The sequence below is a fragment of the Sparus aurata genome, chromosome 21 (genome assembly GCF_900880675.1).
Source record: "Sparus aurata chromosome 21, fSpaAur1.1, whole genome shotgun sequence".
Classification (NCBI taxonomy): Eukaryota; Metazoa; Chordata; class Actinopteri; order Spariformes; family Sparidae; genus Sparus; species Sparus aurata.
In genome coordinates this window covers 15,342,032-15,357,363 of record NC_044207.1, presented here as the reverse complement: position 1 = coordinate 15,357,363, position 15,332 = coordinate 15,342,032, and the positions used below count along the sequence as shown (strand labels likewise).

At 39.5% G+C, this 15,332-nt stretch overlaps 1 protein-coding gene across 3 annotated transcripts in view; it reads right to left on the bottom strand.

Moving 5' to 3' along the window:
• The window catches only part of gnal2 (guanine nucleotide binding protein (G protein), alpha activating activity polypeptide, olfactory type 2), a 51,988-nt gene that overhangs the window by 29,103 nt on the left and 7,553 nt on the right, over positions 1 to 15,332 (bottom strand). Inside the window, exons 1-4 of one of the 3 annotated variants that reach the window (XM_030402210.1) lie at positions 9,290 to 10,097; positions 8,954 to 9,026; positions 8,100 to 8,154; positions 7,825 to 7,944 (exon numbers count right to left, since the gene is read on the bottom strand). In XM_030402210.1, coding sequence (XP_030258070.1) covers positions 7,825 to 7,944; positions 8,100 to 8,154; positions 8,954 to 9,026; positions 9,290 to 9,428 — 387 coding nt within the window. In that variant the 5' untranslated portion in view covers positions 9,429 to 10,097. Of the gene's footprint in view, positions 1 to 504; positions 626 to 7,824; positions 7,945 to 8,099; positions 8,155 to 8,953; positions 9,027 to 9,289; positions 10,098 to 15,332 lie in introns of those variants that run through there. The other 2 variants (XM_030402209.1, XM_030402211.1) reach the window with 2 other exon arrangements.

Sequence of the window (15,332 nt, the reverse complement as noted above, 5' to 3'; positions counted from 1 at the left end):
TGCATTCAGACCAGAAGCAGGGGGAAACAACTAGCATGAAACAAGACATCTGAGGATGCAATTTTGGACATAAAAACATAATTGTACTATAGGTCACTCCGTAACAAGTATTCAAATGCAGCCCTGTAACAAGAATCTGTGAAAGTTAGTTTTCTAAGATAATACAAAACTACGGGGAAAAGGATCACTAGCAAGTAGAAGCAGATTTGAGTTCTCATCAACTTCCTTGGTGCAGGTTAATCCAACAGTTCCTGAATTTAAACTCATGACTTTCTAGTCACAAGCTCTCTTCTTCAAACTGTAAGCTAAGGCAACAAAAGGTTGCGCATATCTCCACTGTGATAAAACAACAGAAAATTACATCATCTGAAATACAGACATGATGCTGTAAATGACTATACAAAGTCTCAGCGGGAGCCATATTAAAAAGAACTCATCAATGACTTTGAGACATTCCCCTGGACTCTCTGTATGCCCCTAACAAAGATGATTGGGCTAACATCCCTTGTCGCCTCCTGTGCACATGTCTTTCCGATGGGCTCCTCCTCTGGCCTGGAACTACCACATGACTCTCTGCACTCAGCACTGGCTCTGCACTCTGACTGGGGAGAGGGTGAAAGTAGCCCTGAACCAGAGGGAGAGAGGGAGAAGGAGCCTGATAAATGATCACATGCTCTGGGAGATCTCCTCTCGGCAGATCCGGTGATTAAGTTCAACATGGAGGAAATCCACTGATCCAATCCGCAGAAGTCTCACAGAGAGATACATTGACATTTGTTTACTTTTCTTGGTACAGATGAATGTAGGCTCCCACTCCAGACACAAGTCAGGAATAGCCTCAACACTGATGCTATCATGTTGGCTGTGTTGAAGCTGTGTTTAGAAATTTTAACCTATCTTTTTTATTCTGCAGCCATAGTTTGGTTTTTCTGTAACGTAGCGTTCACCCCCTACACAAAAAGCTTGTTTAACAAAGAAAACAGGGTCATATTTGAGTTCATGCCTGTGTTTGCTTCCACTTCTGTTACAGTCAAACGTTAACACCCACCTTGACTAATATCAATAATATTCAACAGCGCTGATTACATTCAAGACAAAATTTTTACACCAGCAGCCATCGCGGAGGCTAGAAAACTCAAAGAAGGGCCCGACAAAGCTAGCAAGCTCTGGGACTGGAAGTAGGGGGGACGAGGGGTGGAGGGTAGATGGGGCAGAGCGCGCGGGGAGGGGGGGGGGGGGGGGGGGGGGGGATATGGTCCTCAGGGCTCTTTTCCACAGAGGCGTGTGACACTGGGCCTTTGAATAAATGCAGTGTGTGCTGCAGTGCCCTACAGAGGAACTGATAACACAGAAAGACACCAGAAGGGAATTTGCTTTAACACAAGCTTTTTTAACTCTTTCCTGTGTTCATCCCAGTCCACTTCCACTCCCTCCTCCATCACCAGCCATCATATGCTGATTCCCTATTGCCTTTGCGAGAGCAAATTCTCAGTCCGGCCTTAGTTTCGATGTAAATCAAGTTGGGTGTGTGATGTAATATTTCACTTGAATCATATAGGTCAGGCTGACACAGAGAACAAAATGGCCTGAATCGGATTTGACTTAGCAAAACAAAGTTCTGGAGCAAATGGTTTGCATCTTCCGTTGCAAGGGGACACTGGAATTCCTTTGGGGGAAGTTTGGAAGAGACCTTTAGCCTCTAAGCAAAATGTACAGCACTGGACACCAACCTCAAATCCCTCCATACATAGACAGCCAGACAACCAGCTGGCTCCTCAGTAAACCATCATCACCACATTTATTGGATTTTAATAAAAAATCTGTGTTAGATAACAGTTGTCCAACACAAAGAGACACAACTTTTATGGCTTACTTCAGTTATATAGTGCAGACAAATTTAGCTAAAAAAATAAGAGAGAGAGAGAGAGAGAGCAAACGCAAAACACTGTTCATCTTTTATAACATGGCTCCAAAAACAGGAGCAGCCCCTGGTGCCACCCTTTGCCCCACATCAAGGATCAAGAAGTGGTCAATTAAGGTGGAAACAAACTTTGCCAACTTCTGTCCATTTTGTCTGTTACCAAAGCCAAACAATTTCTGTGCCAAAATATATCATCTGGCAAAATCTAGGGCTGTTGTAGCAATTATTGTTCCGTATTTTGTTAGTGCACTTACACAAGCCCCATTCACACTGCCCTTTCAGTGCGGGAATAATGTGCAGATTCTCCACATCGTCGTCTGAGTGAAAGTTACGGATGTGGAGAGTGGGGACAGCAGCTCTGACGCGCCTCCGGAGGTATTTTCAGAGCCGCAGCAGAGGTGAGCGTGTGTCTTTGTGAATGGAAAAGCCGGACGCGCGGATCAGTAGAGTGTTGGTCTGATGGTGTTCACAGTATGACAGCTAAACTCATCCTTCACTCATCAAATTAAAGAGAAATGACCCACAAAGCAACATTGCAGGACTAAAGAACAGTAATGGTACTGGACTGACTCTTTGTCACATTTCTTCCCGAAAAAACAATGTCAGTCTCCGGCAAAAAAACTCACCGTGTGACTGTCGATTAAACTGTTGTGTTGTTGTAGTTACTGTCTCTGGAAACTTGTATTTAAAAACCACTGTGTCTGTCAGTCCTCCCGACCAAGACTTCAGTGAACTTTCTCCCAGAAAACAGCATCCATTCCCGCGAGTGAGACAGGGTCCACTGTTTACTGATGGCGATTACGTAATTATGTAATTTAGAGCGTCAAAAACGTAACTTTGACACTTTCCATGATGCATGGTAGGTCAGGATCTGAATCACAACACATTATAACTGCATCCATATGATTATAAAGAGTCAACTGATACATGTGTAGATGAACAGGTCGACACGGGGGAAACGCATAAAAAAAAAAACATACAGATCTGAACATCATCATGTGTACCATCATGCCTATTTTGGATGCACAGGTTGGTGTGGCTTTAAGCCAGCGCTGCTTGGTTCAGTGTGAACAGACAAAAGTGGAGAATCACTGCAGCGATAATGCAGAGTCTCCGTGTGAAAAGGGCTAAGGACACACGGAGTATAGTAAATGCTTTCAGAAACATATTATAGCATGCTGTTTGGCTGCAATAGAGAAAGATCATGAACTTGAAGTTGCTGCAATATTGATTATGTGTAATGAAAACTGAGGCAGAAAAATCGCCATCAAAACGTAAAACAAGGCACTGCTGACCAGAGAGCCCTTTAAGAGAGTAATCTCTGTTCACTTCAATGGACCATTTTTTCAAAGCAAAGGCAGATCATGGAGTCTCTCAAAAGTTCCCGGAAGTTAGCTGCAAATACTAGCAGCCAAGCACTGTAAATCAATCAATTAATAAATCATGTATTAACAACAAACTGTTGTCGCCAACCATCAGCAGGAGTTTTTATTATATCCACAGCAGCACAGTGCATTCTGGTTGTGGGTGTTCTACTTTTTGAGCAAAACGGGATACCATTGCCATATGTCTCTGATTTCTTTGCTCATGTAGCAATTGTTTTAAAAAAAATGTTTTTAATAATCGTGTCTTTCTACTGCAAAAACAACCCAGTTTTATTTAAGGGCCATCATTCTTCTTTAATTGAAAGTAATAAGTAATTTTAGGCCTGTAAAATAAAAGTTACACACTTACTAACAGTGGTCGATGTGCACATGTTTAGGCCATGGTAGTAATTCCTCACACAAACACAAAAATAGACCAGTTCTACAATGGGTGGTGCCTGACATAATATGAAGCTCACCTTCCACAATAGACTGTAATTCATATCTTGATGATATAACCCCGAAACACAAGAACAAACTTTTGTGGACCTAATCCTTGTCTTTTTGCTGAGTGTATATAAATGACATTAACAGGTTTCAAATGACACTCACTGGTTACAGTGACCTGCGTGTTTTAGCTTAAAAAAAAAAAACCAGGATTAGATGTAGCCTTTATGCCTTTATAATGTCTGATGGTGAGAAAGCTACATGATGTAAAAACAGGGGCTCATTTGAATTTGCTCCACGACACCGTCGGGTGGCTAACATAGCCACCACAGTGGCATTTGTTTCCATTTGCATAGATGACCGTTTGTATCAGTGCTTTCTTTTCCATGGGCCTACTGTTATCCCGAGCAACTGTAGTAAAAGATTTGACAAAAAAGAACACTTTGATGATCAAGACTAGGGGCCAGCAAAACTAAGTCTTCTGATATACATGTATGACAAGGAGAGACTGTTGTCTTAGATAAGTGATTAAGATGCAAAAAACTCCAAAAGTTACAAAACTCTGTTTTTTGTAAAACTATTCATGATCTATCTGTACCATAACAAACCAAGCAAAGATCATGTGACTTTACATATTTTACATGAGTTTGACAGCAGATTGTTTGACAGTAAATCAACAACGTCAACATTCGAAAAACAAACAGGAAGAAATCCATCCCTTAACCACGTAGCAGAAACTCCAAAGTCACCACCAACAGCACCTTCAAAAGACTGTGACGCAATGCAGCCATAGTTCTCTTCCTTGTTACCTTCCTATTTGACTAACCAGACAGAGTACACCACATCATTGTTTTCTCTATATTTTCTCAACTTGAAAAAAGCCTAACTATGCTATCATGTCAAATTACAGTGCCTAATAAAGTTATCGAATCGAATAAATGCACTGTGTAGGCAGCAGCAACTTTAACCAATAATGTGCCTGAATAAATGATCTACCAGAAGAGCGCCTAAAGACCTGTTCTTTTCACTCACCAAAGTACAGAGATTCTTTGATTAAATCGGGTTAAAAAAAAAATTCTGAGCAGGAGAGAAGGATTTAGGTGGTGGTTTTGAAAGAGCTGGATTCAATAAAAGAAGGCCCAATGACTCAGTTTCACGGTCGCCACTATGCCATAAAGCAATTTAGTATTTTATGTTAAGGTACAACATACGACATGACAAGGTAATTTTATACTAAAGATTGTACAGAATAACTTATAAGTGGATTGCAAGAAAGCTATTTTGATCATCAATTAATCATTTGAGCAGTTTATCAAGTAACTGCATGAATGACTGTATGACTGCAGTTGTTATCACTGCAAAACAGAATTTCTTTAGTTTGGACTGTTGGTCAGAAATTAGTCACTTGAAGATATCACCTTTGGCTAAGGGACTCTGTGAGAAAAGATTTTCTATTCTGTTTAAGACAAAATAATTGAATCAAGAAAACTACTGGCAGATTAGCTGTTAGTAAAAATTATTGTGAGTTGCAGCCCTGGTAAAAACTTTTATAATAGTACAACCAAAGCAACCAAAACACAACAAACAAGTCATTTAGAAAAAGTTTTTAAAAAGTCAAAGATTATTGTCAACGTTTTCATCCACAGCAATAACAATCACAAAACAACTACTTGAGTTTACTGACGTGCACACATTCATCAAAGTTTCCCTTTAAGGTTAGATTTTGAAAGATTCACCATGACATCATCCCTCCAAAAGTTTCCAGGTGAAACATACTTCCACATTTAACAACGGCGCCAACAGGTGAAAGCCACAGGTTACTGATTGGCCATGTTCCTGTGCTGCTGTATTGGATATCATGCCTGGTGGCGCTAAGTGACAATGTAGTGGTGACACTGACGGCACAAGTGAAGCCTGAGACTGATGACAAGCACAGACACTCTAAACAGAGCCATGTTGTTCCCTTTGGCCTGGCCGGTCCTGGGAACTCAACGCCGGCTCTCCCCATGGCCCCAAACCTCACACAACACAGCATCACGGCAGCACAGAGTACTGCTACCCTGTTAACACTCTTAGTGAGGGCCCTGTCAGGAAATTAACACCCAAATCCTTTTAATGGAGATTCCTGTGATGTAGCATCAAATAAAGTTGTTGAGAGGGAAACTAGGAAACATCATAAGTGTACATTTAAGGCAATTCAAAAACAATTCCACTATCACGACAAAGCAGTAAAGTGACCATATAGACAAGACCTGAGAGCAAAAAAAAAGTATTTTGCTGTATTGTGGCTATGAGATAAAATACATGCCAAATCCATCCCTCTTTTTTATCAAGTGAACTACTGCAAACCTGATAAAAGAAGAAAAAACAACAATGCATGAGGTAGGGGCTGCAGCTAGCAACCATTTTCATTATTGTTAAAGAAAAAATGGGCCAATTTTGCCAATTTTTTCTTTATCAATAATGAAAATGTCCAAGATTTATTCAGGCCCAAGCTGCCATCTTTATATGTAATGCAGTTTAAACTTGATGAAAATCACATTAAAAACTCTAATGCCACCAACACAGCAAAAATATATGAACACTACACTTGATTCATTCATATCAGCATGTAAATACATCCAACTGTTTGCCATAAACACCTATGTGTCTTAATAAACAAAGGGGGGATGCACCCTTCATTTATGTTCAATATCTAGTAAAACTAGTGAAAATGTCCATCAACACCCAAGCTGCCATCTTCATAAGTCTTGCTTTGTCCTACCAACTGTCAAAGTTACTCGTGCACACTGGAGAAGCTGGAACTTGAAAATCTTGAACATTTTTGCTTGAAAAATGACTAGTGCAAAAGAGTTTTAGTTTAAAACATTCAAATACCCATGGTTTGCCTGTGTTCACTGAGAGGCTGTTGAGCCCAGTTCCATTACCTACTTGCCTAGCTTTGGTTCTGGTACCCATTACACCGCCACTCCACGCCAGCATTCCACGCCAGCATTCCCCACCGGGTACCCCCCATCCTAGGCCTAAAACCCTCTCCTCCAAATGTTTAGAAGCGCCTCCAGTGCTCTGAGCTCCCAGTCCAACAACTTAGCTGCACGGCTAATAAGGCCAACTAGCTGGTAGCTGCTACAGAGATATGCTGCTTCCCTTTTGTTTGGAGTATGAATTCAGTAGCGGGCCAATTCTTTCACATTGCACCTTTAATGGTTTATTAAGTATCAAAATAGTTGCAGATTATGTTTTCGTTGATTGACTCATGAACTATCAGACAATAGTTCCAGCTCTAAAAAAACAAAACAGCTTTTGTGTATCAAAAGAAAGTACAGCTTGACCTTGAACAAGTGTAGTACCTCATCATAGCATGAAGAGAACAGGGATCACTGTCAACTCCAATATAACCAACAGCAAATGGGCTGATCAATAAACCAAAACGAGATAAATCCTACACTTGATTCACACATAATGTGAATGTGTACAGAAAAGTCAAAACTGTACAAACAAAACCAAAATAATTCTAACCTCCAAGAGTCTATCTACAGCTCTGCATTAATTTGTGGTTCCTGTTTTCAGCCGGTGTCAAACAGGGAACACTTTCAAAATTATGTAAAACATTATCTACATTTCCAACACATGACCTTGCACTATCGAATGGCTGATCACACACTGAAAAGAATCCCGTGTGCCCCAACTTGCATTCAAATCCACATACAGTGGATGTGTTAAAACCTTCAACAAGCACTTGAAACGACTAGCTGTTGATTTTAAACAAGTTAGTTGACATTTTTTATACATAACTTCATACCTCAGAGGGGAAAACACAACTCCCTTAGCTTTGGCCTGTTAAAAATATGCCATCATGTCAGAATTAGGAGACAATTCAAGAAGAAAGGCATTACTAGGTCTGTTATAGCAAAATTACTTGAGCTATATGAGCAAGATCTATATTTTTGGCCAGGAAATGCTCTTATGACATACCATCTAACTCCCACACAGACGCACATTAAGAAAGACAAATAAGCACATATGTAATACACCAGCCCGTCCACACATTCACATCTACACACACACACAGAAACTTTACGAATGTCTTACCTGTGAATAGTCAAAGTCAGAGAGAGGTGCTATGCTTTTGATGTATTCAATTCTGAATTGGTCCTCTGGGTTGGCTAGCGGGACTGGGGGTATTAAAGTGCTCATCGCAGACACTATAGTCTGCAGAAACACACACACACAAAAAAAACAAGCATTAAGCAAGATGAAAAAATCTGTAAGCCCATATAATAATCAGTAAAATGGGATTGCAGTGGGATTCATGGTCACAACAGAGACATTGAGCACATTTGGGAAGCGATACAGATGAAACTCACCACTATGGCATCCTTCACGTTTTTCCGAATATCTTGGATTTTCTGTTTCTTCTCTCTGCATGTGGACAGAATGGAAGTGTGAGGCAGCGCTTAGGAAAACATCAACCACAGCAGACCACAAAAGCTTTATCATCAGGGTGGTTATGAGTAAGAGAGAGGTTACTGCCAGGTTAGCTTGTATTCTTATACAATTTCACATACAGCACAGGTGTTAGCTGGGAGTGTGCGCCAGTGGAGGGCAGGTACGGGTATGGTCAAACGCAAAAATAAGGGGATATGATGTGCTGTAGTCCAGATATTTCTTATTTTTTAGACTTACAAATGCAAAATTATCCTCCCTATTATATCAATACTTTTAATTCACACATACAGATGATTTCCATACAGTTACAGCACTCTGACATGTACTAGGCCTGTCTAAAATAGACCACTGGTTAAGATCAATGCCATGCAAGGCCTTGCAGCAAAACAAATCATCAATAGGCCTGTGTCGATCACAACCTTTCACCCTCTCACATGAAACAGGAAACAGTGAATTATTTGGCATATGTGTGACACAGAGATCTTCACATATGTATGATAACTGTACATGTACACGAAAAAGGAGGAAAAAAGACAGAGAGGAGGAGGAGGAGGAGGAAGAGGAGGAGGAGGAGGAGGGGGGAGATATTAGCTGCTTTGCATGGGATACTGGGCCCAACAGGCGCTGCAGTGCCTGGGGAAAATCCATTCACAGGCTATATTCTGGCCTCGACAGTGGTATTCATTAGGAGGGGAGCCATAAAAAATAAGCATTAATACGATTTCCGAGCCGTTAATGTTGCTGTTTAATAAGTGTATTGAATAGCACTCACTCCGCGTTGAAGCCGTTGACGTGTAGAATCCTCATCTGCTTCACAATGGTGCTTTTTCCGGACTCTCCCGCACCTTCGAAAATAGACCAGAAAATACATGAAAATACCACCGAAATGAGCACGAACGGGCACATCCAGGTTAGCGTTAACACCATACATGTTCCGGGCAAGAAGGCAGTTTTTTTAATTGTAGGCTCTGGAGCTTCGCTTCCATCAATATCCACCCCCATGACATATTATTGCAAGCGCTGTCAAATGGGGCTACGTGTTCGGTAAACGAAAGGGATTACGGTTAGCTTACATTTCAGATAGCCATCACATATAAATCAGCCTTACCCAGTAATAAGAGCCTGTGTGTGGCTTTATACGCTTGTCTTTCCTTTTGCAACTGTTTTTCTATCTTTTTATTAGCCTCTCGTTGTGCCTTTTCGTCGATGCGTTGATCTTCAGTCTTGCTGTTGCCCAAACAACCCATCTTCCGTCGCCCTAACCCTTCCTTGTGGAATCGTAAAAAAATATATAAAATGACAGCCGGGATGATATCGTGGTTTTAAAAATGACACAGGAATGAGTCTACTGTAAAATAAAAATAAAAAAGAGGAAAAATCTCTGCGAGGCTTCTCCGTCGGAGGGAGGAATATGTTCCCCGTTACAATTCCGCTTTAGCCGCAGCCAACCGTCATCCAAACCGTTTGTTGGTTTACAAACCGACGAAGAATAACGACTCGGTAAAACAAAAGAAATATCAAAAATACATATAAATAAGAGGAGAGAGAGAGGGTTTTCAATTCCTGGGAATCCAGTCAACTGTTCCTATCGCGTCTCCAACCCCTCTCTTCTCTCTCTGTGTTTTTTTTTCTATCTGAATTTCTATCAGTATTTCTGTCTCTTTAACTCAGCACTGCCTCTCTCTGTGGCACCAGGAAGTAGCCGTGGACCGTGGAGGTGGAAAACAAACCTGCGTTAAACTGTAACATTAACAATCCGCACTGATAGAGCATTTTATAACTCGTGTGGAAAAGACAGAGGAGCCATTCCCGATTTAGTCCTTCGCTATCCTGCTATCAAACTAATCGGCGAAGAGTTGGAAACCCGGAGTGCCTCTGTGCTGGTTTACAGAGGGGCTGGGTCTCTTCTTCTTCTACTTGGCTTCCAGTCAGTGAGGTGGCCCTGACCCAAACTGGCAACCCGTTTACAGTGTCTGTGTGTGCACAGGGCTTTACCTATCCCTGTAGTATATACACTACAGGTCTGTTATTGTAGTCCACATTGAGGACTACAAATACGTGGTGGAGGAAGTACTCAGCTCCTTTGTAAAACTAGTAATACCCGAATTTAAATATACCCTGGTTTTTTCAAAGTAAAAGTACATAGGTATATGCAACAAAATGACCTCAAAGTGTCAAAATAAAAGTATTCACTGTGCAAAATGGCCCCTTTCGGATATGTATACTGTATTGTTCAACATATCATATTATATTTAACTATTATTGTTGTTGTTTTGACATGTACATAATACATAAAAAGCAAACGTAGCTACATTATATATAAATATATATATATATATATATATATATATATATATATATATATATATATATATATATATATATATACACACACACACACACACACACATTAAATGGCATTAAATGGAAATACTGCAACACTACAAGTTGTAGTCCAGAATGAGGACAACAAATATGTCAAGGATGAAGTATTCAGTACTTTTGTAGAAGTGGCAAAACCCCAATTAAAATCTACTCTGGTTTTTTCAAAATAAAAGTATAGAGGTATATGCAATAAAATGACCTTAAAGTGTCAAAATAAAAGTATTCACTGTGCAAAATGGCCCCCGCACCGCATTTTGATAACTTGTGTGGCAAAAAGAGAGGAGCCATTCCCGATTTAGTCCTTCACTATCATTCTATCAAAGTAATCGGCAAAGGGTGGAAACCCGGACTGCCTCTGTGATGGTTTACAGAGGGGCTGGGTCTCTTCTTCTTCTAGTGGGCTTTCAGACAGTGATATGGCCCTGACTGCCAAACTGGCAACCTGTTTAAAGTGTCTGTGTGCGCAGAGGGCTTTACCTAAAAACTAACTTGTATAAACTTGCATTAAATGGAAATACTTCAGCACTACAGGTCTGTTGTTGGAATGAGGACTACACATATGTGGTGGAGGAAGTACTTACTTCCTGTGTAAAAGTAGTAATAACCTAATTTTAAAATGCTGTGGCTTTGCCAAAGTACAAGTAGAGAGGTATATGCAACAAAATGACCACAATGTAGGAGTAAAAAGTGCAATATTTTCTCTAAAATGTAGTGAAGAGGTATAAAGTAGCATAAAACATAGTCCTGAAGTACAAGTACTTAAAAAATTACACAGTTAGTGAGTGAGATTATTTTTACGCTTAAGTGCTGGTCTCAATTGGACTTAACGTGATTATTTCCATTTTATGGTTAATGTTTACTTTAACGTTTGACATACCGTATTTACTTATACTATGAGGACATTTTTCTGACTAAACAAATGCAATACTTTTACATTTAATGGAGTATTCTTCACACTGTTGTATTGGGACTTTTACGTGAGTAAAGGATATGAGTTCTTCTCCCCCCACTGCAGTAAAGGCAGTAGATGAACACAAAGTAAACGTCACCACACGTGTGTCGTATGTTAGGCTCATTTGACGTCCATTAAATTGTCCTACAGACCAAAGATTCCCAACCTGTGCTGGTAATGGTATAATGGTCACTAACTATTATATAACATCATGAATGCGCTGGAGAGAAAAAAATTACCTGAGTGGCATCCAAAAGAGTTTCTTCACTTGACAGATGAGCCCACTATATAGGACTCCCTAGGTAGTGAGTAGTGAACAAGTAGGTAATTTCAGACACAACCATAGATATGTCTGGTGGGCACGTTACAAAACACAAGGATGGTAAACAATTGCTATAGTGTACCCATCATGCAAACTATCCAGAACAGGTAAATAGTTCTCGGCAACATGCCCTTAAAGTAATAATAAGATATTTTCAGGGTATATTTAGATATTTTGTTAACACAAATCCCAAATCTGAAACAGTTTGTCAGACGTAATGTAGCTGCAAACTACAAACAAAATTAACATTGTCAAACAATGTTATGTGTTCGAAACTTGTATGTTGAATTAAACATGTATGTAACGCTGTGATCCTCCCCTCTCACTGAAGTTACATAGTGCAGAAACAAGTGATAGGGGGCTGGAGTGGCTGAGACAGAGACACCAATCACTCGATTACAAGACACTGTACCATCAACATGATTTTAAAGCTCTTATCTTAAGGTGAAAAGTGGCATTTGTTGCCTTAAAACCAGGAAAAGACAACATTTATGCCATATCACGGTATATGGATATCCAAAGTCTAAGATGATATGTAGTCTCATATCAGAATAAAGATGTAATCGGCTATGTCATAGCAAAATCACTAGATACAGTATATCATCTTACTGTTAGAGTGAAGTGATAAAAAACAAAATAAGGTCAGTTTTCAGTTATCGCCTTGTTATGATTTACAAAATACTCCATGTTATAGCAAGGTTCTGTTGGGGAAACAATGTACTTGTTTCACATGTACAGTATGCAATATTAATCTAATGATAGCTTTTTTCATGTATGTTTACCTGCCAAAGATTACAAAATAAATCAACACTGAAGTAGAGACCATCACAGTGTGAAGGATTTGTCCAGAGACCTTTCATCTGGGTGAGTGTTATTTGTGTACCCCTACTGTAGTGAGAGACAAATCAATTCTCCTCAATTAAAACTATGCCCATTAATGATCTTTATAAAGTCTTTTTTTTATACAAAAAAGAGGCCTCACAATTACACTACACTCTGGTGGTGCACATTATGCTTTTGTTGTGTTGTGAACATTGTCTGACATTTACGTTTAACTCGCTGTGGCTTCCTCTTCACTCAACCAAAATGGGGGTGTGGGTTTGTCATGGTCTGACTTCTTGCTAACCAACAGTGCACTTTACATGTAGGCACATCTGTGTCACTTGCAGGTAAGGGTAGTTTCCTTATGATGTGTGTGCATGTGTGAGAAAGGAAGTCCTTTTATTCAAGAGCAACCAGTGAAACTTATAACGCTACATTGTGCATTCAAGACAAAAAAAAAATCCAAATGTACTGAATGATCGCATTACAAATGCTCACAGATCATTAAAAGAGCATAAGGCCCCCATGACTGATTATCTGTGTAACATTTAACAAGGACCGCACTGTTATTGTCACCATTATGTAAACACAATGCAAATACTCGTTTCAGGTAGTGACATAAGTGCAACAAAGTTGTGCAGCATGCAAATCTCAACTATGAACTCTGAGTTCACCTACAGTGGTGTGAAAATGTGACCAGCACCACCATCCCCACCCTCACCAGAGAGGAAAAAAAAAAAAAATGCTCCTCTCTCCCCGCCTCTGAAAGCAAGGTCAAAACAAGTGACTGGCCCACATCACTCTCTAGTGGTTAGAGGCAGCACAGCACATACATGCTGAAAATACTGTCAGCTCCAGATAAATGATCCACAGTCAGATTTTCTTTTATAAATTATCGTCCTCAGATATTTATATTAAACTGATAAATCTGCACATTTCTTTCTTGGAAATGTGAAGTTCCCCTTCACTGTGAAACGTATTCTGACTTTTCTTTCTTCACTTGGATGTTTACGTTTCACTTTGGCTGAAAGCTTCTCTGTGCTCACCTTAAATCTGAGTTCACTCTTGCACATTTGAGCCCAATTTGTGAGATTATAATTAGTTATATACATTAACATACACTGAGAACTGACTCCTAGGTAGGGCTGCACTATTAATTGCGTACTGTTGTGCTGCGGAGATGCCCTGAGCTACATGTTTTCCAGGTTCAAGAAATGTGTTTGTGTGCAGTGATTGTACTCAAATACTGTACTTACATATAATTTACTTGAACTTGAGCATTCTCATTTTATGCTACAATTTTTGGAAGCAAATACTGTACTCTTTCTCTGCTACATTTTTTTTGGAACTGCAGATGCATACTGCATCAGAGCCAAAGTAGTGCTTTTCTCTTTTATTAATCAGATTTAACAAGAAAAACTGATTCTCATCATCAGAAAAATGCTGAATAACAGATCTGATGATAAACCAGGCCAATAGTCGATCAACCCAAAGTATACAGTATGAATTAGTATGAATAAATATATAATTACATTTTTTTATATGCTTGAGAACATTTATTTCCAGAAAATGACTTCTTATACTTATTAAATTATATATATATACACCAGGTATCAGATAGAAGACTTCTACAGGAGTACTTTTTGTTTGGGTGATTTTCACTCTTAGTGGTACTATGCATATTTTTCTCTTTTGTTTTTATTTTCCACAGTGGTCTTTTTGAAAATGTGTTTAGGTCTTTGCAAATATATACACCTGGATTACGAACAGGTAAGAGCTGTAATAACTCTTTAGAGAATCTTTATTTATACATAAAACTAAAAGTGAAAAATCAATTAATTCGCCTTTTGTCAGGTATTAAAGACTGGTATCTCTTGTCTAACTTTGCTAATTCATGATGATCTTGATTTGGGGAGCTGCTGCATGTAATTGTGAACACACCTCCAGCACAGCTGTGGGTCGTCATGTAACAAAGCACTGTGTCACTTGACATGAACGTTGTGTCTTGAGAAATGTCTTTGAGACCAAAACCTCAAGATTTTTCAAATAATAATTAACAAATTGCTTTTTTGTCATTGGAATTTAAATTTCACTTTTAACAAAGTCATACTTTGACACAAAATCTTTACTTTTACTCTGTTTAGACTTTTGGGTACTTGACCCCAACAACTCTCACATTATCATGATTTTAGTAGTTTTCAATGAATATGAAAATTGTGGTGCGAAAATGGTACTTCTTACTAATCATCGTTAATCATTTTCGATCATAACATCTGTCAATATAACCGTGATATGATTTTTTACTATTTCAGACGGCCCAACTTTTTTGTCAATTATTTTTTGGGCCTTTTTCATGGCTTTATTGGACAGAACAGTCAAAGAGTGACAGCAAACAGAATGAAACAGAGAGAAAGGGGAAGACATGCAGCCGCAGGTCGGAGTCAAACTTTTGGCTGCTGCAGTGAGGACACGGCCTCTGTACATGGGGCGCACGCCCTACCAAATGAACTACAGGGTGCCCCATGCAGCCCTACTTTTTAGTGAAGTAGAAGACATCTTCTGTCCAGCAGTTAAACTTGAAATAGAGATGCACTGACCCACTTAGTTTCAATTCTGATCCAATTCAGGTTCACAAGGCCGCAGTACATAACACATAGCACATCTTATCAA